Raw genomic sequence first — 22,786 nt, forward strand, 5'->3', positions numbered from 1 at the left:
GAGCCAGTATACTGTTCCCCCGTCGGATAGTGCTTGCGCAGTACGGAGGACAAGGAGACGCCCAAGGTCTCCGAAGACGAACGGTGCCTGCGCACTGAGTCCAGGTTCAAGCCCCACCATCCAAGTAAACAGAGTTACAATAAAAAATTGCCGAGCAAAGCGAGGCTGTGCCTGAAGCGTGGCGAGCGACACAAGCCCGCGAGGGGCCCTGTTACTAAGTGCTACTTAAAAGCCCACTTGCATGGTGGGGCTTGAACCTGGACTCAGGGCAGAAGGTTACTAGCAAGTGTGCTGGCACCGTTCATCTTCGGAGACTTTTCGGAGTCTCCTTGTCCTCTGTACTGCGCAAGCACTGCGCCTACACAGTACGGGGCGGACACTATCTGATGGGGGTGACAGTTTTTGCCAGAACACCGGTTCACATATCTCCGCTACGGCTCTGGTGCGAATTACACAGGAGCCCTGTGTGTCTTTGTCCATTTCAGGTCCAAATTCAGCCTAAAATTCTGACTGAAATCAGACCTGAAAGGGTGAACGGGGACGCACCGGACTCCTGCTGTGAGCCACATGCGAAAATAGTGTGAACCCAGCCTCAGTCTTTCCAAATGAAATTTTCCTCGTATGTCAACAGAACGAATGATTTTCTTTTAATGTGTACTGTTTTCATTTAAGAAAGATCAGATGCGAAAGGGTGTGCATCAGAAATAAGATAACAAAAAAAGCCTTTGTATAACAATTTTCATACGTTATTTCCATCCTCTGTTTCGACTTGCTGTGAAACATTGATGGGAAAACCGGACAGTCGTTCCACAGTGAGGCAAATCCCCTTCTAGACAGTTATGACAGGAATCATTGTACTCATTGGAAGGTTTTTTTTCTCTATTCCTGTATTGGTGGCAATTCAAAACTTTGAATATTCCCTCAAATTGTTATCCCGGTGATGGCAATCAATACGACAATGAGGACACAAAGCAAAAAAAAAAAAAATCGGGGAAGGTTGCTAACCCTTGGCTACTCCATATAAAATGAACAACAAAACGCTTGCCTTTATACAGTATATGCTTTGGGAAGCTCTCTGAAGGAAGACAAAACACAGATTTTAGTGCACTGGACTTAAAATGACAGACTTGGCAGAGATTCCATTGCTGTTTCCAGCCCTTCGTTGTTTTATTTGGTTCAAGACAGAAGTATGCAGTTATTTGTGCAGTACATAGAAACTTGATATCTCATTTTAGCGATGGTAAATGTACGAATATCCTGTATGTATACTAGTACATACAAAAAACATAGCAGACTTTACTTCCACTTGAATTATATCAGACTAAATTCTGAAAGGAAAAAAAAAACACAAACCCTTCAATAAGTTGTTGGGCTAAAATAATCTAACATTCATTTTATAGATGAGGAGTCTTCACATTTCTTGGCTGTCAGGATTTTCACAGATCCGCATGACATGCTTTCTATGGAGCCGGTTCACATGCACTATATTGTCAAAAGTATTGTAAACTTTAAAATAAAATTTAGACAGCAGTCCTATACTCGTAGCAAATGCTCACTTAGGTTTGGCATGCATATGTAAACGATGATTGCACCACACATGTAAGGTACCGGCGTCGACGTCAGAGCAGTTAATCACTTACAATACAAACCAATACAGGAGAGATCAGAGGGCCCTGCTCGTTAGAGCTTCCAATCGAGAAGGGAATATAATGTTTGGGGGTTCTAACAATTTTCCAGTGAAAAATGTTGACAATACCCTGGTAGCAAGCAGTTAAAAATGAGAAGGTTACCTTCATTTGCTTAATAAATTACAGCGTCGAGCACTTTTTTTTTTTTTGCTTGTTTTGTTTTCCATTCAATAGATTCCTACTATTTTAACAAGTTCACATCAATAGTCAGTATTGATGAATACAGGTCGAGTAAAACATGCAAATACATTGGCTTGCAAAATTATTCACCCCCCCCCCCTTGGCATTTTTCGTGTTTTGTTGCCTCACAACCTGGAATTAACATGGATTGTTTGAGGATTTGCATTATTTAATTTCCAGAACATGTCCACAACTTTGAAGATGTTTGGTTTGTTTTTGTTTTTTTTATATTGTGAAGCAAACAACAAATAGGCAAATTGACATTTTCTGTTATTTTATCCTAACTATTCACCCCCTAAAGTCCAATACTTGTAGAGCCACCTTTTGCGGCTATGACAGCTCCAAAGAGCTTTGGATAAGTGTCTGAGTTTGCCACATCTTACCACTGATATTTTTGCTCGTTCCTCCTTGCAAAACTGCTCCAGTTCCTTCAAGTTAGATGGTTTGTGCTTGTGAACAGTAATCTTTAAGTCTGACCACAGATTTTCTATTGGGTTGAGGTCTGGGCTTTGACTAGGCCATTCCAACACATTTACATGTTTCCCCTTAAACCACTCAAGTGTTTAGCAGTGTGTTTGGGGTCATTTTCCTGCTGGCAAGTGAACCTCCGTCATAGCCTCAAATTCCCAGTCCCAACTACTGAAAAACATTCCCACAGCATGATGCTGGTGTTCTTGGGTGATGTGTTGGGTTTGCGCCAGACATAGCGTTTTCTTTGGCCAAAAAGTTAAATTTTAGTCATCAGACCAGAGCACCTTCCTCCATACATTTTGGGAGTCTCCCACGTGCCTTTTCGCAAACGTAATATTTTGTTTTTTGCTGAAAGTAATGGCTTTCTTCTGGCCACTCTGCCATAGTCCAACTCTATGGAGCATACAGCTTATTGTCGTCCTATTTACAGATACTCCACTCTCTGCTGTGGAACTCTGCAGCTCCTCCAGGGTCACCTTAGGTCTCTGTAGGTCTCTGTTCTTTCCATTTGGTTATGATATATTTGATGGTGCTCCTAGGGATCAGCAAATATTTGGATATTTTTTACAACCCAACCCTGACTTGTACTTCCCAACAACATTGTCCCTTACTTGTTTGGAGAGTTCCTTGGTCTTCATGACAGTGTTTGGTTAGTGGTGCTTCTTGCTTAGGTGTTGCAGCCTCTGGGGCCTTTCAAAAGGTGTGTGTATATCCTTGCAAAAAGCTGTGTAGATATCCCCTGTATTTGCATGTGCCGACGTCATCGACACATGAGCACTGAGGCAACGGCACGTATGTGCCATTGCTTCAGTTAGACTGTGCCGTTACCGGCGGCTTCCGCGCGCATGGGCAGGAGTGACATCATTGCGGCTCCGGACAGTCCTAGCGCCGGAGCCTGCGATACCCAGAAGTAAGTCCTGGAGCGATGTCGCCGAATAGGAGAACAAGGATGGCTGTGGGGGCTTCGATCTAAGGTAAGTAATGCATAATGAGCTAGTATGCTATGCTTACTAGCTCATTATGCCTTTGTCTTGCAGTTTTTGTTTTGTTTTTTCTTTGGGGGGGGGGGGAGGGTTTACAACCACTTTAAGAGTTTCAAGTTGTATGCAATCGGGCATGCTCTTGCACTATGGTGTGTGTGTGTGTGTGTGTGTGTGTGTTTGTTTGTTTGTGTTATGTTTTTTTGTAAATAACGAAATTTAGATAACAAAAGTTGTATAGTGTGTATGGGGTCTTGGTCATTTACTAAACCGCACTTGAAAAATTACAGCTGAAATCTGAAAACTACAGTCATCATTTCTATTTTTCACTATGTTCGGTGGTATCAAATTTTTAAAATCCCAGTCATCTCTTTTTGTAATTTATTATTATATTAATTGTTCTTTTTATTTTGTGTCTTGCAGCATTCTTGCCATAACTGAAAATGTCCAAGGTAAGAATAGTGGTGATTTACAGTATGTGATCTGATGCATAAATATACAGGCCTTATCTTATGTTGATTCTGCCTCTGGTGACAGCTCACTTGGCAAGCTTATGTAATTGCAGTTACTCACTAGCCAAAATGCGGCAGAAACTTTGGTTAGTAGAGATTCAGCAGACAGGCATTCTAAGCAATTGAAATGGTATTGCCCCAATGCATTAAATGGCCTGTAGCTGGGAGGCAAAAAAAGCTAGGATTATGGCATCAGGAATCGTAGGTAACAATAGTGTATAAGTGTGGCCAAACCTTTTTTGGTCATACTTCTTCTCTGGGTCACATGAGTGCACTTACTTTTGCTTTCCTGTAATCCAGCCATCGGCTAATAGTGGTCTGAAGCCTGCTGTGAGCTGCCATCGCAGAGCTGCTCTAGGCGCGGCAAGGATCCTGCCTAATTGACAGCTGGCTCTGGTTCTCAGCACTCAGCTGAAAGTCAAAGCCATCTGCTCCTGCCCCCTCTCTAGCCCAGCACTCCAGTGAGCGATGGAGGAGCAGATCAGAGTGCTGTGCCCTACAGTCACCAGTTTCTGCTCAAGGCTGACCAATCAGCGGTCATGTGATTGCTCAGTTCTCAGGCTTGGCGCTAGTGGGGGACAGCTGCAGCATCAGATTGAGGTTAGTATGTATGTTTGTTTATGTTTTATGAAAAGCTCAAACTTTTTTAAAGTGCACATTCCATAACAGAAACTATTACTATGCACATCCTTAAATCCCTGGGGGCTGTAGCTATGCCTTTTTATGACAAAATGGCATGGGAGACTTGTGACTGGCAGAAAATGGCTGCTACACACAGCTATTTGTGTGCCCAGTACACATGACCATTTCAGGAGGGTGGCTACATTTGTTCTCCATGATCCCACTGTATGTAAGAACATGGCCTCCCTTCCTTGCTTTTGAGATGGACTATGTGTAGTGTGAAGAGCATGACTGCAACTAAATTGCACTGCTCATTCCAAACCGACAGAAGAGAGGGAAAATAAGATTCCCCGGGAGCTCACGGAGGATACTGTAAGAATGCAGAAACGTACATTATGAAACAGTTTATTGAAAAATATATTGCTGGGCTATTAAACAGTGAATGTGTATTGATTATTTTTGGACAATAAGGATATTATTCAGTGTCTTTATGCTGGGGAATGTTTGGAATGCAGTGGCTGCATGCACACAGCATCTCATCCCAATTTGAAAGCTGAACAGGTAAGCTGCCTTGAATGCAGACTGTTTGCATTCATAGTCATTCACCTGCATGGCTGCCAAATTCGCATGAGCGATGTGTCTCTGCTGCTGCCTCCCAGTGGACTTGAATAGACTGTCTACACTCAGCACCTGATGGCTGAAGCTACATAAACAAGGGGGGCCATTCATGAACTGTGGGTGTCGGCGTCTGTCTCAGTGACCCCCTAGGCTCTTGTTAATCTAGTAATGGTCCTCACCAGCAACAGAATCTGTAAAACTCCAGTTACCATCTTTAGTGGGGTGGCTCCTTCTCTGTCTGAACCAGCAGGGTAGGTTCTGCAGCTGCGCTATTGCTAAGAAGCTAAATTATGCTGTGCTTGGGTCCGCAAGATTGACCATAAGCAACTGGATAAAAATACTGGACATGAGACTTTTGTAACCAAAATTATAAGAGTTTTCACAGCTGCTTTCTAGGGATTGCTAGAGGGCTGTTACGTGGGGGTTACCTGGGGCCCTCCAGCTGTTGCAGGACTACAAGTCCTATCATGCCTCTGGAAGTATTTGTAACTGCCAGCCTTGCAATGCCTCATGGGAAATGTAGTTCCACAACAGCTGGAGGGCCCCAGGTTGCCTACCCCTGCTTTAATGCATGCATTTGTGAACAGGCAGGTGGTCCAAAAAAACTAATGTACTACTTTTGTATTGCTTACATATATAAAGCTTTTTAACTATCGGTATAGATTTCTGTGTGTGGGAGAGAAGCCCTGTGTCATTGTGCATTTGCAGATCTTTGTGTGTAGAATCCTGAATTTGTCAGGTGTAGTTCTATAGCAGATAAACCCCTACCTCCCAATCTCAGCTGCAGCAGCACAGTAGGTACTTTGTAGAGCTTGTTGTAGTTTATCTTCTCCATTGTATTCTGACCTTTTCAGGTTACTCCTGGTAACACAATGCTGCCGCTGTTGTACAGTGAAAACCTCCCTGCACCTGTGTTTTGCTCAGTATGAAAATATTGGAGAATGTTTACTGTGTCTGGATAGATCAAAGTCTACTTGCAGAATGTAATGGGGTTCATATATTCCCATCAAAACTTTTTTCGTTACTGTATTTATTTCTAAATTTATTTATTTTTTTCCATTCCACCAGCAGGCTCAGTTCACAAACCCAGAGACTCCAGGGTATGTTGGATTTGCAAATCTCCCAAATCAGGTTCATCGTAAGTCTGTAAGGAAGGGATTTGAGTTTACACTGATGGTTGTAGGTAAGTGTTTTACAGCATGTTGCGAGCCTAATTCCATAAAAAAGAAAAACGTGTAATAAAAGCTAGGTAAAGCAGTTTACAGACCTCTGGTCCAGTATATGCATTCTCCTTTACTGAAAGAGGTTGGGCTATCTGAAGAAGGAAAAGGAAATTGCTTGGTTGAATAGTCCTTTGCATCCCTTCCCAGCAAGCCCTTAGGTCTGTTTCACATGGGCCTCAGCTTGTATAAGAGCAGTGTGAACAGCAAGCTTTGACAAAGCATTAAAGGGTTTGTAACCCTTCTAAAAACTTTCACTGCCAGCCTCTTCCCTTTTTTTTATTTTCTTTTCTTTTCTTTTCCTTTTTTTTTTTTTTTTTTTTTTTATTATGCAGCCATAACGGCCAGTGTAAATATTTGTGTAAATCGAAGCCTCTAAATACCGTTTTTCAGATGTCTTCAGGCCGGTCACGTGACTCCCAGCTGCTCTTCTAATCCGATGTAGGGGCTATAGGAGGAGGGGCCAATTTCTCCCTCTGAAGTCAGCCAGGGAGGTTACGTGACCGCTGTGCTGGCTGCTCAGCCCCTCCCTTAGATGGGGGAGGAGTTGCAGCCGACCTGAAGGTCTATAAAAAAAAATTTATATTTAGAGGCTTTGTTTTCCATAAATATTTAGTGTTGTGGCTACATAAAAGTGGGACTGGCAGTGACAGTTTTTAAATATTTACAGTATTTACTAATGGCAACAGAAACGGGGGACGTAGATGGTCCAGACACATACAGGAGTTGACTGGTGGGGGGGGAGGACAGGAGAGCTGTGGATGATGACTGTGGTCAGTTTACCAGGGGTAGGTATAGCCAGGCAGGATCAGCCAGGTTTTTCAGGTGATCCAAGGAGCCAGATGACACGGCACAAGCACTGTGCTGTATAACATGGTTTAAAGGGGTGTGTTTTTTTTAGCACCAGAATTGGGTAAACAGACATGCGTGTTTCTTTTGTTATAGCTTTATCATATAACAGTCATCAGTTGCCAACTGGTGTTGCTGAATAGATACCGTATATACTCGAGTATAAGCCGAGATTTTCAGCCTCTTTTTTGAGGCTGAAAGTGCCCCCCTCGGCTTATACTCGAGTCATCGCCGTCTGACTGCTCGATCAGCGTATCGAGCAGACAGACGGCGGACATACTACAATTTGAAAGCCGCGCCTCCTTCTCCGCCTCCGCCTGTGATAGGCGGAACACTGAATTTCCCAGCAGCCTGTGTTCCGCCTATCACGGACATCGTCTCATCCTCGTCCGTAGTACGAGGATGAGACGATATCGGTGATAGGCGGAACACAGGCTGCTGGGAAATTCAGTGTTCCGCCTATCACAGGCGGAGGCGGGGCTTTTGAATTTTAGAATGGCCGCCGAGGCGATCCTGGCAAGGCACGGGACGGAGGCAAGGCAAGGCACGGCACGGGACTGGACGGGACGGAGGCAAGGCACGAAACGACACGGGACGGAGGCAAGGAGGCAAGGCAAGGCACGGCACGGGACGGAGGCAAGGAGGCAAGGCACGGCACGGGACGGAGGCAAGGAGGCAAGGCACGGGACGGAGGCTCAGGACACAGGTAGGCTGGACACACACACACACACACACACACACACACACACACACACACACACACACACACACATGGACACACACACACAGGGATGGATGGATGGATGGAGACACACACACAGGGATGGATGGATGGATGGACACACACAGGGATGGACGGACACACAGGGACGGACACACACACAGGGATGGACAGGCATGTCTCACCCTCGGCTTATACACGAGTCAATAAGTTTGCCAGTTTTTTTGGGGGTAAATTGGGGGCCTCGGCTTATATTCGGGTCGGCCTATACTCGAGTATATACGGTAATGTGTGGACAGCTTGTCAACTTCCCATCTGAACACACCCTTAAGCTGGATGCACACTATCCAATTTTCTGTAGATTCTTTTCCTTCAGATTTACCAAAACCATATAATATGAGGTCAAACCTTAAGAGTTTCAATTTGTATGCAATCAGGCAGGCCCTCGCACTACATGGTTTTGGTAAATCTGAAGGAAATCTGAAAACAAAAGTTGGCTGTAAACCATGTAGTTCTTCTTGCTGCAGTGTATGAATGGCTATTCTCTTCAAAGGCAAAATCTTTACAATTGATTGTGTTGCACAATTTTAGAGTGAATTGTTACGATGTGTATCGTAAGAATGAGCTTTGTTCTAAATTGAGACGTTAAACTCTCATACACGTATGTGCAAATTATTTGGGGTTTCTTTTTATTTTCTCATCTTCGTTTTTTCTTCTTTTTTTACATCCTAGTTTTATGACCTATTTCAGATCTGCTGCAATTTATCTTCATTGTAGAAATATTCCTTTATATCCTGATTGTGAAAGGGATAGAAGTGAATAACTCCTCCAGCAGGGACATGGAAATGAATAAAATATTAAGAGTGGTGAAGGGTAGAACTTCTCATGGTTTTTCCCTGTTGGCAACATCTCCTTACATTCTTTTGTGTTAACAGACTAGGAACTGGGAAAGAAATCCCCTCCAATGAGAATTTTAGGCAGATCTAAAAGTGTGAGCGAAAAAGCAACAAGCAGTTCATCTACAGACAAGAATCATGCTGATAAAATTAGAAATCGGTGTGCCAGAGAGATGAGCTCATCACTGCGCTGCTTCTCTTTTTACTATCCAGTAACAAGCTGGGGATTGGTCCTGGAGGACCTGGGCTCAAAGAAAGCAGGCTGAATAATACTGGCCATCAGACTGAGGACATCTAGTTGCAGAAAAAGTAACTAATGTCCCCTGTGAATTTTTTGGAATGTAGTGGTACTCCTATATGCAGCTTACCTTAAATGTACCAAATCATAAAAAAAAAGCTACAAAGTTATTTAAAAAGTTAAAAATAAAATCAGATTTTTAGATAAGCCAGAAGTTTATTCATGATTTCATAAGGTTCCTCATACCTCTGCATTTGTTATAAGCAGACAGGAGAATTCAATAAGTCTATACAGGTATCTTTGTGGAAAGTGGACCTTTCTAAATCATTTCTCATAGATGGATTTGAATGGCTGAAGATGTCGGCGACTGACTGCAACTAATTGCAGTTATGTAACGATATGACGCTTGCAAAACGCATGGATCATGGGGCATCTATAATGGTAGTCACTGGATGCAAAACGTCTGTTAATTGTCACAATCCCAGAAGCACATTGAATCAGCAGTTTTCTGCAAAGTTGGTCACTTATAGTCACTGCCAGCAATTCTCACATGGCCACCAATGAACTGCCTTCATACCAGCTTTTTGGAACATATATTTATGTATAATTGGTATTCTGTAAGCAACATTTTTTGCTATCATTAAATATGACACACATTTTAAAATTGGCACATATGTATTCACATCAGACAACCATGATAAAACTGGCATGGATAGGCAGATTGCTATATATAATTACCCCTTCCCTCTAGCCCCTCCTATTTCCCTAACCTCAATAAACCACAATACTTGGCTGAATCATTTTTAGGAGTTCACTCTGTAATATGTCATGGTGTTTTTCTGCAGGTGAATCCGGTCTGGGGAAATCAACGCTTATTAACAGCCTCTTCTTAACTGACTTGTATCCTGAGCGTGTGGTGCCCGGTGCAGCAGGTGATTGAACTGTATATTTTTATTTCAGATAGATTTACAGCTACATCATATAATGCAAAGCAACATTGATGGACATGTGTCAATGTGTCTGCAATTTTCTAAAGGATAATTTTTTTCTTTGTTTAAAAAAAAAAAAAATGTTTTCTATGTACCACCTGTGTGCAGTGGTTTTGCACAAGGCAGCCCTGATCCTCCTCTTCTCGGGTCCCTCCTCTGTGCTCCTGGCCCCTCCCTCTTGTCGAGTACCCCCACAACAAGCAGCTTGCTATGTGGGCAACTGAACTGTAGCTCCATGTTTCCACTCAGACGCAAAGCTGCCGTTCGATCCAGCCCCTCTTTCTTCTGATTGACTGACAGCCGCAGGGGAGAATGGCACTGCTGCTATGTCTCAGCCAATCAGGAGAGGAGAGAGAGCCGAGGAACTCGTGGACATTGCTGGATAGAGATGGACCTCAGGTAAGCATTAGGGGGTGCTGGGGAGGCTGCTACACACAGAATGCATTCTTATCTTGATGCATAGAATGCATTAAGATTTAAAAAAAACTTCCACCTTTACAAACCCATTCTTTAGCCACATTAGATGGCTGCATGCATCAAACCATTAAGTGACTTAAATCTTATCCCCTCTACTGCACAGCACAATAGCACAGCTAGATGCCAATGTATCGCTGGAATGTTTGAGTCCATTTGGCTGGAAGCTCTGCACCTTCCTGCTTTATTTTATTTTTTCCCAATTTGGTGTTCCTATACAAGCTGGTTGGTGTACCGCAAATTAAGCATTTGTCAACAAGAGGTTGCCAAAAGCGTCAAAACCAGTGATTCCCAAAATGTAGGAACCTTGTGTGTACTGCCACTGGTTGGAGCATATCAAAGTTATGCATCGGAGAGAAGTGCATGGAGCCCATTTATGTAAACAACATATTGGTTAGAAAACTGTGTTCCCTCTGCTACCCGATGGTTCTGTATATATGAGGCTCATCCCAGTGACAGTTTCTAGTTAACAGAATTTGTCAACATTCTGGTGATCGTTTTCTGGACCCCTGTGTGTAGACTTGTTGACTTTCTTAGCGGGCTGGTTGCCTAAAATAGGATTTGCATTAGAGACTCAGGACACATGAAAGGGGGACGACAGAGGTTTTGGTGGCCGCCCTAATAAATGCAGCAGGATAGATATAGCAATATAAAGGTGACTGGTGTTGGCCTTCAGATATTCCTCTCCATGTTGTAGACTGAAACACTTAGTGGTGGTAGCCTTCAGATGTTCAAGTTGTAGATTGAAGGCTACCACCACTAAGTATTGCATTCCAGTCCAAGTTGTAGATTGCAACACTTTTTGTAGTGGTAGCCTCCAGTCATTCCAGTCCAAGTTGTGGATAGCAGCTCTTAGACCTTGCAAAATCCAGATGGGGAGGACATTGCCTACAGCTCTAAGATCAATAGTGGTAGTTTCTTTTTTTCTCAAACAAATGTCTTTGTCACATACATTTTTTTTTGCGTGTGTTGTACTCTTCAGAAATTAATTACCCCACTGGTTTTAACCCAAAGGAAAAGTATGTGGGAAGGATATGTTTTTTTTTTTTTTTTCCTTGGGCATCCTTTGACTTTTCAGTATCGCCATACTGTCTCAATGTTAAGAGAAGTATATTTAGTTCCTTATAATATTTAAACCATGTCCTTTTTATGCCTTCAACATAAAATGGATTTATTGTTCTGTCAGATTTCCCTAAATAAACTAAAGCCCTATACACACCATCAGATTTTCTGATGATTTTTGTCTTCAGATTTACCAAAACCATGTAGTTCAAGGGCCTGCCTGATTGTATACAAATTGAAACTCCTAAGGTTTGACCTTATATTATAATGGCTTTGATAAATCTGAAGGAAAAAAATCAGCAGAAAATCAGATGGTGTGTATGGGGCTTTAGAAGGAAACAAGAACAACTTTACTGGTTGATGTAAACCCACAAAATGGAAAATGCATACAATGTTTACATGTTGCATGTGATGTCATTGCACTTCATGTCATTGTCTAAAGCAGAGCTGATCTAGCTGGTAGGGATGGGCGAACGGTTCGGCTCGAGCATAAGTGCGGGCAGAACTTTGGTTGTTTGGTTGTTCTGCAGAACACCGAACAATATGCGGTGTTCGGGGCAACTTTGAAAGCCGCCAGAACACAGTTTAAAGTCTATGGGACATAACATGAAAAATCAAGTGCTAATTTTAAAGGCTTATATGCAAGTTATTGCCATAAAAAGTGTTTGGGGACCCGGGTCCTGCCCCAGGAAACATGTATCAATGCAAAAAAAAAGTTTTGAAAAGGGCTGTTTTTTTCGGGAGCAGTGATTTTAATAATGCTTAAAGTGAAACAATAAAAGTGAAATATTCCTTTAAATTTTGTACCTGGGGAGAGTCTATAGTATGCCTGTAAAGTGGCGCATTTTTTTCCGTGTTTAGAACAGTCCCTGCACAAAATTACATTTCTAAAAGAAAAAAGGTAATTTTTAAAAGTATTCACGGCTATAATGAATTGTCCCTTTGGGTCTGGTATGTATATTAAGGGAAATCCCAAACCAAAATGTAAAAAAAATAAAAAATAAATAAAATTGCGTGAGAGTCCCCCCAAATTCAATACCAGGCCCTTCAGGTCTGGTATGGATTTTAAGGGGAACCACGAGCCAAAAAAAAAAAGCATGGGGCGCACGCAACCTGGCAGGCCGCAGGAAAAGAGGGGGCAAACCGTACCAGGCCATATGCTTTGGGGTAACCCCCCCCCCCCCCCAAAGCACCTTGTCCCCATGTTGATGGGGACAAGGGCCTCATCCCCACAAACCTTGCCCAGTGGTTGTGGGGGATCTGCGGGCGGGGGGATTATCGGAATCTGCAAGCCCCCTTTTTAACAAGAGGACCCCCAGATCCCAACACCCCCCCGTGTGAAATGGTAAGGAGTACAAATGTACCCCTACCATTTAAAAAAAAAAAAAAAAGTGTTACAAAAGACAAGACACAACTTAGGACAAGTCCTTTTATTAAATAAAAATGACCCATGAAGTCCATTCACCTTCTCTCTCTCTCAATCGATGGACCGAAAAAAAACAAAGCCAGGACTGACCCGCCTCCATGGGAGGCATCCGCTGTATAACACATCTTCACTTTGACACTTCTTATATAACTGAGGGCGGGGCCACACGGTGACGTTTCAGGGTGACCCTGCCCCCTTCTGACGCACGGTGACTTCCCCAAGGCTTTCCCAGGACATGTTGAGGGCATGTGGCCTGGAACGGTTGGGGGGGGTTGCTCTCCCCCCCCCCCCCTCCTTCTTCTTTTCCTGCGACCTGCCAGGTTGTGTGCTCGGATAAGGGTCTGGTATGGTTTTTGAGGGGGACCCCCATGCCATTTTATTTATTTTGTTTCAGGGTTCCCCTTAATATTCATACCAGACCCAGATGGCCTGGTAATGAACTGGGGGGCATCCCATGCAGTTTTTTTCAATGACTTCTTTTATCTGTATTGCTGGGACCGATAATTCATTATAGCCCTGAGTACTTTTAAAGTGACTTTTCTAAAAAAAAAAAAAATGTCATTTTGTGCAGGGACTGTCCTAAACACAGGGAAAATGCGCCACTTTACAGGCATACTATAGACACCCCCATGTACTAAATTTAAAGGAAACTTTCACTTTTATTGTTTCACTTTAAGCATTATTAAAATCACTGCTCCTGGAAAAAACTGACATTTAAAAAAATATATAATATTTTTTTTTGCATGGATACATTTCCCTGGGGCAGGACCCAGGTCCCCAAACACTTTTTATGACAATAACTTGCATATAAGCCTTTTAAAATTAGCACTTTTCTGATTATTCACGTTCGTGTCCCATAGACTTTAACGGTGTTAGTGTGTGCTGCCAAATTTTTTGCCTGTTCGGTATGTTCTGGTGCGAACTGAACCAGGGGGTGTTCGGCCCATCCCTACTAGCCAGCATTAAGTCACAAATGGAAGTGATTTGTTGCTGTAGAGCTGAATGGGGAGCTGGTTCAGGTTTTTCCTGACCTAATCTAGACCTCACATATAAGGATAAAAACAACTCTTTAAAAATTAATTAAAAAAAATTACCTTTCCACATTAATGTTCAAGCAATGACTTTGAATACTGTAGAGTGTTTACTGTGTAAGTGTCAAATATAATATGTTATCTTTGTACTGTACAGATAAATGTCATGCTTGTATGTGTGCGAAATTCAATGTTTATCTGTTTCTTTGTATATCTTGCTGTTTATCTGTAATTTTAGTACAAATTCTGTTGTGCGGCCTGTTGGATAGGAGCTACACTTATGGCCCTCTGTATTTTTAGTTGACCACCACTGCTGAGTGAGGGCCTTGCTATACTTGCCCCCACCATTCCGTCATCATTGACACTTGAAGCTCAGGAAGGAAATTGCTTACGGCCTTGATTTGTACCCAATTAAAAAAATGCTGAGGAGGAGCGTGGTACACACAAGTTCTCCCCTTACCTTTTAACAGATCAGTGGTTATGTGGTGTATTTCTGAAAAGACATAGTAAAAGCTACAATGTTATTAGTTGAATGCAAATATTGCTTGATTTTTTTATTTTTTTTCTGTGACTCGCCAAGATGCGTTCTAAATCGCATTCTGCTGGGATTTCAGACTATGTTCTATGTTTGCTTGAAGCCTGGCTGTCATCTATGCTCACATGTTGTCATCTTTGTATGATAGATAAGATTGAACGTACAGTGGAGATTGAAGCGTCCACTGTGGAGATAGAGGAGAGAGGGGTAAAGCTTCGTCTAACAGTGGTTGACACTCCAGGCTATGGTGATGCTATGAATTGTGAGGACTGGTAAGTACTGGTTCAATGCTTCTTTAAAGCACATATTGAAGCAATGTAACACCATGGGGTGGGGGAAGGGAGAATTAACATTGTGATGGGGTGGGATTTCTCAACATTTTATGATTAGTCACTGCAAATAAACCAGCTTTTATTTCTTACCCCATCTTGGTTAGACTTGGGCAATAGCTATAATCAAATGGTGAGGTTCAAATATTGTATGTTTAGGGAACATTGCAATCCTATTATATTTAGAAAGTCATTGGTACTCTTTCATCTGTATATAATCTTTTGTAAACCTGATTTCATTAGGTTTCTTGCACCGCTTGCTGAGCAGGTCACATTCTTTGTTCTCGCAGTTCTGCTCTGTACAGACTTCTTTTTCTGCTGCAAAGTCTACCTTTTAGCAGAAATTTATTTATTCAAATGTCACTTCATAATAATTGAAATTTTATAAATATATAGACTTAAAGTGCTTATTAGTTTTGTATTGTAGTGAAAATGAGCACATGTAGACATGATCTAAGATTTTATTGTAGCGAATAACTGTGTTGTTGCTATTTGCTTAGTATCAGACTTATTTCAGTGTTCACCTAGGAATACAATTCAAAGTAGAGCTGGAACCAAGCTGAGGACATTTTTAATATGACATATTCTTAAAGAAGTATGGGCCTTGGCCAAGGCTCTCTTGGCCATACTTCTCCTGTAGGTCACAGCCGTGCACTTAGTTCTGCATTCCTTTGACCCAGATTCACCTAACGGGGGGCTAAGGTCTGCTGTCAACTGATGTCACAGAGGCGGTCTGGGCTCTGCAGGGATCCTGACAATAAAGTTGGGATTCACCCCGACCGGCAGCTAGCTCAGCCCCTCAGCATGCTGGCGCTCCAGTGAGTGCTGGAGGAGCATAGCAGACTCGAGAACTGAGTGATTAGTGGTTTGCTCAACGCTCATTGTAGAGGCAGTGGGCGACAGCTGCAGCATTGGTTTGATAATATTATACTTTTTTTTTCTATTTATTTTTTAACAACCCTTCACTGACCATCGACCGTTCAGGTTCTGCTGAACTATTCATCCTTTAAATTCGCAATGGAATCTAAATGTGCTCCCCGTTTTCCTGTGCACTTACTACTTTAAAGGAAATGTGATCAGAGAAGTACATAGTCTACATAGTTGACTTCTGAAAATGTGAGCTGCTTGGGTGTTTTTTTTGTTACACGTTCAGTACTTTCAGAAGTTTTGACTTGGAACTTGCTATGTAAACAAATGTAGCATTCAACGTTCACTGACTGCATGCTTGTCTTTGACTGACAGGCAATTAGCGGTTTCAGGAAGAAAACCTTTAAAGGGTAACTCCACTTTCATGGGGGAAAAAAAATGGCAAATATAGAAAAAATATAGCATATATGATTGTGACACTAATCATTTTGTGATTGAATGTTATTAAAAAGGGCAGTTTCTTTTCAATCTGCAGCCAATGTAATTTTCTGAATACCAGGAGTTTTCTGTACACAGAGTACGTACTGACCACTCCCCATAAACATAATTTCCTGCTTGTGATTGGCTCAACAGTTTTCCCAGAAGTCTGCCTAAGGTACAAGACAGATTTCAGGCATCCCCTGCAATAAAAATTAATTTTTTTTTGAGAGATACTTATAATGGGAATCTGTCTAAAGGGATGCAGGCCCAGCAGATTTCTTCATTAGTGCCCTGTAGCGCCACACCCGACAGTTAATTATGAAACCACTCCCATTAGACCTACTTGGAACACACCGTGATCTCTGTGTGTGTGTGTGTGTGTGTGTGTGTGTGTGTGCGTGTGTGTTTTTTTTTATTTCTGTATTTATTTTTTCTTGGCCCTAGTCTGTGCAACCTCCTACCTGCAGGTTGCATAATTGCTCTCGGTTCGACAGCGATGCACAGACCTGCCAGTGGGCGTGTCTAGTGTCAGGACATTGATGTCAGTACTGGAAGTAACATTGCTGCCCAGCCTCTGCGATTTCATGGCAATGGAATGCTTTCAGACCCGGTAGCAGACATCGCTTCCTTTACCAATGTGATAGCAAGGATGGGTGGGGGTCGATTCTGTACTGACTACAGAAGATTCAGGCATGCTGTGATCTTGCACATCGTGCCTGTATCTTTAGCAGACTGACGCAAGACTTAAATGGACCGTGGTAGCATGGATCGGCTGCTTTTTTTTCAGTCATGGCCCCCTTTAAATTTATGGACAATCTCGAGACACCCCATTTTAAAAATGTAAAAAAAAAAAAAATTCTAATTTCTTTACACAATGCATCAACATCCACATGTAGGACACCCAATGTTAGAGGTGATTTATTCTTCCAAAGCAAATGCACTTTTCCACACGAACTAGTATTTCAGTTTTTCTCTTCTCCCTCAATTTCTCTTCATCAGTCAGCTAATGTCACCCCAGTGCTGAGGGTGAGGGGTAGAGGAGGCTTAAACAAGGATGCTGTGGAGGCAACAGACATCCTCCTTATTAACTGAGGACGTCATTGGTTGTTAGGATGCCAGTGTCTAGAAAGTCATAATGGGGCATAATGAAAATCCCTGGTTTTGTGTAACTAAAAGGCAGGCTTGATTCATCTGCTGGCTTGTATAGAATTTTTGATAAATTTTTAGGCATCTTGCCACGGCACCCCAGGAGAAACCTCAAGGCACCCCAGCATTGGCAGCTACACATACAGACATATGAGATCACATGTAAATAATTTTAAAGTGGTTGTAAAAGCAGAAGGTAGAGCTGCATGATTCTGGCCAAAATGAGAATCACAATTTTTTGCTTGCAATAAAAAGATCACGAATCATGTGACGTAAAAAAAAAGTGGGCTAACTTTTCTGTTTTTTTTTTTTTTTTTTTTTTTATTAAACCATTTTTTTCCCTAAAAATTGCATTTGAACGACCGCTGCGAAAATACAGTGTGACGTAAAATATTACACCACCATTTTATTCTCTAGTGTGTGTGTACTAAAAAATATATAATGTTTGGGGGTTCTAAGTAATGTTCTAGAAAAAAAAAAAATTTAACTTAAAACCAAGAAATGTCAGAAAAAAAGGTTTAGTGTTTTAAGTGGTTAAACTTTTTTCACGTAGACCCGGTTCACACTGAGGCGGCACGACTTGCGACTGCCTCAGGCGACCGGGATCTGACTTTAGCGTGGCTTGCCAAATGACTTCTGTATCGAAGTCAATGCAAGTCACCCCAAAAGTCGTACAGGAACCTTTTTCTAAGTCGGAGCGACTTGAGTCGCTCCAATTAGAACGGTTCCATTGCACAGAACAGGGCGCGACTTGTCAGGCGGCCTGTGTGAACCGGCTTACACACTAAGCCTATTCCATTGACAAATTGTTACAATGTTTATACTTGAGTTCAACTGATAAAGAATGTTTTGATTCTTGGCATACTACCCAGTTTTTCTCTTCCTTTTTCTTTTGGTGGCTGTAGCTTCAGAAGAACAGAGAGAATTCTTTGCATAGAAAGAATTGTGAAACACTTTAGTTAAGATCGCGATAACGATTCTTGGCGATTATTTGTGCAGCACTAGCAGAAGGGTTTTTTTTTGTACCTTGATGCTTTAAGGTAAAGAGCCTTCTGTGTGCAGCCACCTCCCTCGGTCCCCCTAATACTTACCTGAGCCCCATCTCGATCCAACGATGTGCATGAGTGCCTCGGCCGTCCTGGACTACCTCCTTTTTGGCTGGGACACCGCAGCAGCGCCATTGACTCCTGCTGCTGTCCATCAATCAGTTAGCCAATGAGGACAAAGAGGGGCGGGGCCGAACCGCAGCTCCATGTCTGAATGGACAAACAAATCTGCAGCTTGGCTCAGGTGCCCCCAAAGCAGGCTGCTTACTGTGGGGGCGCTCAAAAGGAGGGAAGGACTGAAGTAAAGGATCCAGGCTGCTCTGTGCAAAACCACTGCACAGAGCGGGTATCTATAACGATTGTTATTTTTGAAGGGAAAAAGACACTAGTATCACTTTTAAAGAAGCAGTGCAATGCTTTTTTAGTTTTTACCTTTTACAAACACTTTAATGCCTTGTATAGAAAACCTTTAGCCAGTGATGCAGATGCATCTTCTTCCGGATAGGGCTGCAACATTGTGGGAGGAAGTTGCTTTGAGAAATTGTACTTGGTTCTGGAACTCATGAACTGTGACGTCCCCAGAGTCACAGTGAAGAATATTAACCCTGATTTGTCTGGTGTTCCTGGACTGCATGCATATAAAGGATGCAGCTTCTGAACACGACTTGGAAACGTGGGGGAGACTTCCCACATAAATGGCATGCAGAGGAAAGGGGAAGTGGATAATTAGGATGCTGTAGTGGGTCAATGAACTACATTATTTAAGCAGTGAAGAAGGTTTGGGGAACTAGTCCGGTTCCTCTCTGCTGAGAATGTTTCTGTTCTAACAAGCTGTGATGATGTTACTAATGTAGTTTATAACATCTGTCTGCAGCTGTTCATCTCTTTGACTTGATAAGATTGTAAAATTCCAACTTTGATATTCACTTTTTCAGATTTACTAAGGCTGGATGCATTCTTTTTTTTTTTTTTTTTTTTTTCAATGTGTACAGCTGGCCTTGGGCTCTATTTTTACGTATGTGCCAAAACGTGAGCCAGCAGAAAGGCAAAAGTGTCAGCAGCTATATTGGTTTAATATTGTCCCATACAAATATTGAAGCAAACCATATTAAATTTCAAGTCCGTAACCTGTAGACTTTTACAAACCGCGTACTGGGGGATTTTTGGCATTGGAGCAATTTTAAATGTATACATACACATTAAAGGAGTTGTAAAGGCAGAAGTTGTTTTTTTTTTTATATATATATAATCTTAATGCATTCTATGCATTAGGATAAAAAGCCTTCTGTGTGCGACAGCCTCCCCAACACTCCCTAATACTTGCCTGAGACCCCTCTCTGTCCAGCAATGTCCACGAGTCCTTTGGCTGTCGGAGACTCTCCCTCCTGCTGTCAGTCAGTTAGCCAATCGGGAGCAAGAGGGGGCGGGGCCAAATTGCAGCTCCATGTCTGAATGGACACACAGATCTGCAGCTCAGCTCGGGTGCCCCCATAGCAAGCTACTAATGGGGGCACCCGAGCCGAGCTTGACAGGAGGAAGGACCCGAGAGGAGGATCTGGGCTACTCTGTGCGAAACCACTACACAGAGGAGCTAAGTATAACGTGTGTGTGTGTGTGGGGGTTTTTTTTTTTTTTTTTTTTTTTATGCAAAGTGACTTTGCAATCCCACTTTAATTCAGATTTTAAAGTGTAGTTCCACCTGCTATCAAATTTTACACCCCCCCCCCCCTAACTAAATGTTGGAGACAGCTGATCACAGATTGAGGTAAAGGACCAATCACAGGGGCCCTTTACCATGTGATCAACTGTGACCAATCACAGCTCATCACATGTAAACAAATACAAGTTATTGGCATTTCCTTTCCTCAGTGCTGTCACTGTGACAGAGGACATTTACAAAGATCATGAGGGCACTTATCACTAGTGCCCATCAATGCAGCCCCATCAGTGTAGAAGAACAATTACTTATTGGCAACAAACTAAAACACTTTTTTTTTGTTTTTTTTTTCAACATTTTCAGTCCTTTTTCTCTTGTTTAGCAAAAAAAGCTCTGTCTTTTAAAAAAAAAAAAAAAGTTGGGTACAGTGTTGCATAGCAGCGCAGTTGTCATTCAAAGTGCGCTAAAAGATGAAAATTGGCCTGGGCAGAAAGGGGGTGGATGTGCCCAGTAGCCAAGTGGTTAATATTGCATAATGGGAAAACGTCAGTTTAGGCTTTATTTCGGGACGAAAGTGGAAACCTGTCACAATTATGAAGTAGTTATCCTAGTTTGGTAATACACTTAAAGATAAATTCCAGGTTTGTATATTTTTTACAGATTTACTTTGGACCAGTGTAACTTTGCCTATACCATACCTGGCTGATCCCCCTGGAAGCAGGAAATCGCTGAAGTGGGCTCTTTAGCTTCCGGGTCCCCTGTCTAGTGGCGGCCCTGCTGCTTACTGAACACAAGAGTTCCCTCTGCTCAACATGGGCATCTTTCAGAGAAAGCTGTGCATTCTCTGCATTGAGGGAAGTAACATTAGGATCTCTACTTTGTTCAATCAGAGAACATTTTGTATTTGTTGAGAAAATACAAAGCACTCTCTGAATGGCGCCCCTGCCAAGCAGGCATGCTTCTGTGTTCAGTAAGGAGCAAGACAGCAGCTCTGCATCGGAGCCAGAGATAGTGGAGATCGCTGTAGTAGAGGTGTCTAATACAGTGGTTTACAGCTTCTAGGGGGATCGGCTTAGTATGGTATATGCATAGTTGTATTGTTCCAAGGTACAGTGTAAAATTATTCATACCCAGAATTCATCTTAAAGGGTTACTAAACCCCCTTTGTTTAAAAAAAAAAAAAAAAAAAAAAAAAAGTCATACTTGCTTCATCTGTGCAGTTGGTTTTTCAGAATGGCCCCCGATCCTCCTCTTGGGGACCCTCAGCACCACTCGGGGCTCCTCCTCTTCTCAAATTCCCCGTCAGAAGCGATTTCCTTCGGGACACCCGTGTCCTGCTGCGTCTGTTGACACAAACTGCGTGACTGGCCCCTCCACCCGCGCCATTGGGTTTGATTGACCGCAGCAGGAGCCAATGGCTATGCTGCTATCAGCCTAATGGGGGAAAAAAGACACTAGCTAGAGCTGGTGTGCTCGTCCCAGGGGCTAGAGAACGGTTTCAGGTAAGTAACACGGGAGGAGTCTGGGGGGCTGCTGCACGACAAAGGTTTTTCACCTTAATGCAATGGATGCATTAAGGTGAAAAAAAACATGAGCGTTTACAACCCCTCTAAGATGTAAGTGGTGGACTATTTATTCCTCAGCATCCTCATGGCCAATGCAGGGCCCAGGACCTTGCACCCCAGGAGTATAGGGGACTAGCAGTACAGAGGAGCTTGCAGGAGCTGAGGATCAGGTAAGAAGTAAAATCATTTTCAAAGTCCTCTAGACAGAATCGTGTGGTTAACTCCAACAATCCGTGTTGGAGATCTGGCTTTTTTTTTATACATTTGACAGCCCCTAACAGTGTTCTCTGGGAACAAAGCTGTTGGGTTATCACTGGTGCCTTGTACTGTCTGTGCGCAGTTCCCATTGCCTTCTGCATTGCCCTGAACAAGAGTACAGTTTGTGCTGACTCCTATTCTGAAAGGAGTAATGTGCCTTCTATAAGAAAAATAAGGATACACAAAGCCTCAAATATGTATATAAACAAATCCTTTTTCTCAATGTAGCTTTACATCTTTTGCATTTTTCAGTTTCAGGCCCATTATTTTCTATGTGGATGACCAGTTTGAGAGATATCTTCATGACGAAAGTGGTTTAAATCGGCGGCACATTGTGGATAACCGCGTCCACTGCTGCTTTTACTTCATCTCCCCCTTTGGCCATGGGTATGTAAAGGTCATATTCATCCCTATTGTCGGGTCTCCTTTCTACTAATGAGTAGTCGTTGACGTCTCAGTTCAATTAACAATGTCTGTAAAGACAAATCCATATGTCAATATGTGTATACATAATGATGTAAACAGACACGCATAAAATTGATTGATTGTGTTTTAAACTGCAAATTCTCCTATACATATTATTAAAATAGTTTCATCTGTCTTTAGCTTGAAGCCCCTTGATGTGGAGTTTATGAAGGCTTTGCACAACAGAGTGAACATTGTTCCTGTTATTGCCAAAGCAGATACATTGACTCTAAAGGAGCGGGAGAGGCTGAAGAGAAGGGTAAGAACTGAAAATTTACATTGTCTGTGGGCATGAAAGTGCAGGTTGCTTTCTGTGAAACAATTCTCAGTGACGTTCACAAATGTGCATGTAATAGCATCCATACCTTCAAAGAAAATCGACTCTGGACACTGTGAGCTCTGCACACATAATCGCTATACCACCTTAAAGAACAACTGCAGTTTGCTCACATAATTTGTAAT

The 22,786-nt window shown here is 42.4% G+C and overlaps 1 protein-coding gene across 3 annotated transcripts in view; it reads left to right on the forward strand.

Moving 5' to 3' along the window:
• SEPTIN2 (septin 2) overlaps window positions 1-22,786 on the forward strand; it is a 73,655-nt gene that overhangs the window by 24,515 nt on the left and 26,354 nt on the right. For 2 of the 3 annotated variants that reach the window (XM_077488422.1, XM_077488423.1), the window contains exons 2-7: window positions 3,743-3,771; window positions 6,139-6,253; window positions 9,840-9,926; window positions 14,660-14,783; window positions 22,112-22,246; window positions 22,466-22,583. In XM_077488422.1, coding sequence (XP_077344548.1) covers window positions 3,763-3,771; window positions 6,139-6,253; window positions 9,840-9,926; window positions 14,660-14,783; window positions 22,112-22,246; window positions 22,466-22,583 — 588 coding nt within the window. In that variant the 5' untranslated portion in view covers window positions 3,743-3,762. The remainder of the gene's footprint in view (window positions 1-3,742; window positions 3,772-6,138; window positions 6,254-9,839; window positions 9,927-14,659; window positions 14,784-22,111; window positions 22,247-22,465; window positions 22,584-22,786) is intronic. The other variant, XM_077488424.1, reaches the window with a different exon arrangement.

The sequence above is a fragment of the Lithobates pipiens genome, unplaced genomic scaffold, assembly GCF_037356315.1.
Source record: "Lithobates pipiens isolate NorthernLeopardFrog02 unplaced genomic scaffold, aLitPip1_a1.2 Scaffold_18, whole genome shotgun sequence".
Classification (NCBI taxonomy): domain Eukaryota; kingdom Metazoa; phylum Chordata; class Amphibia; order Anura; family Ranidae; genus Lithobates; species Lithobates pipiens.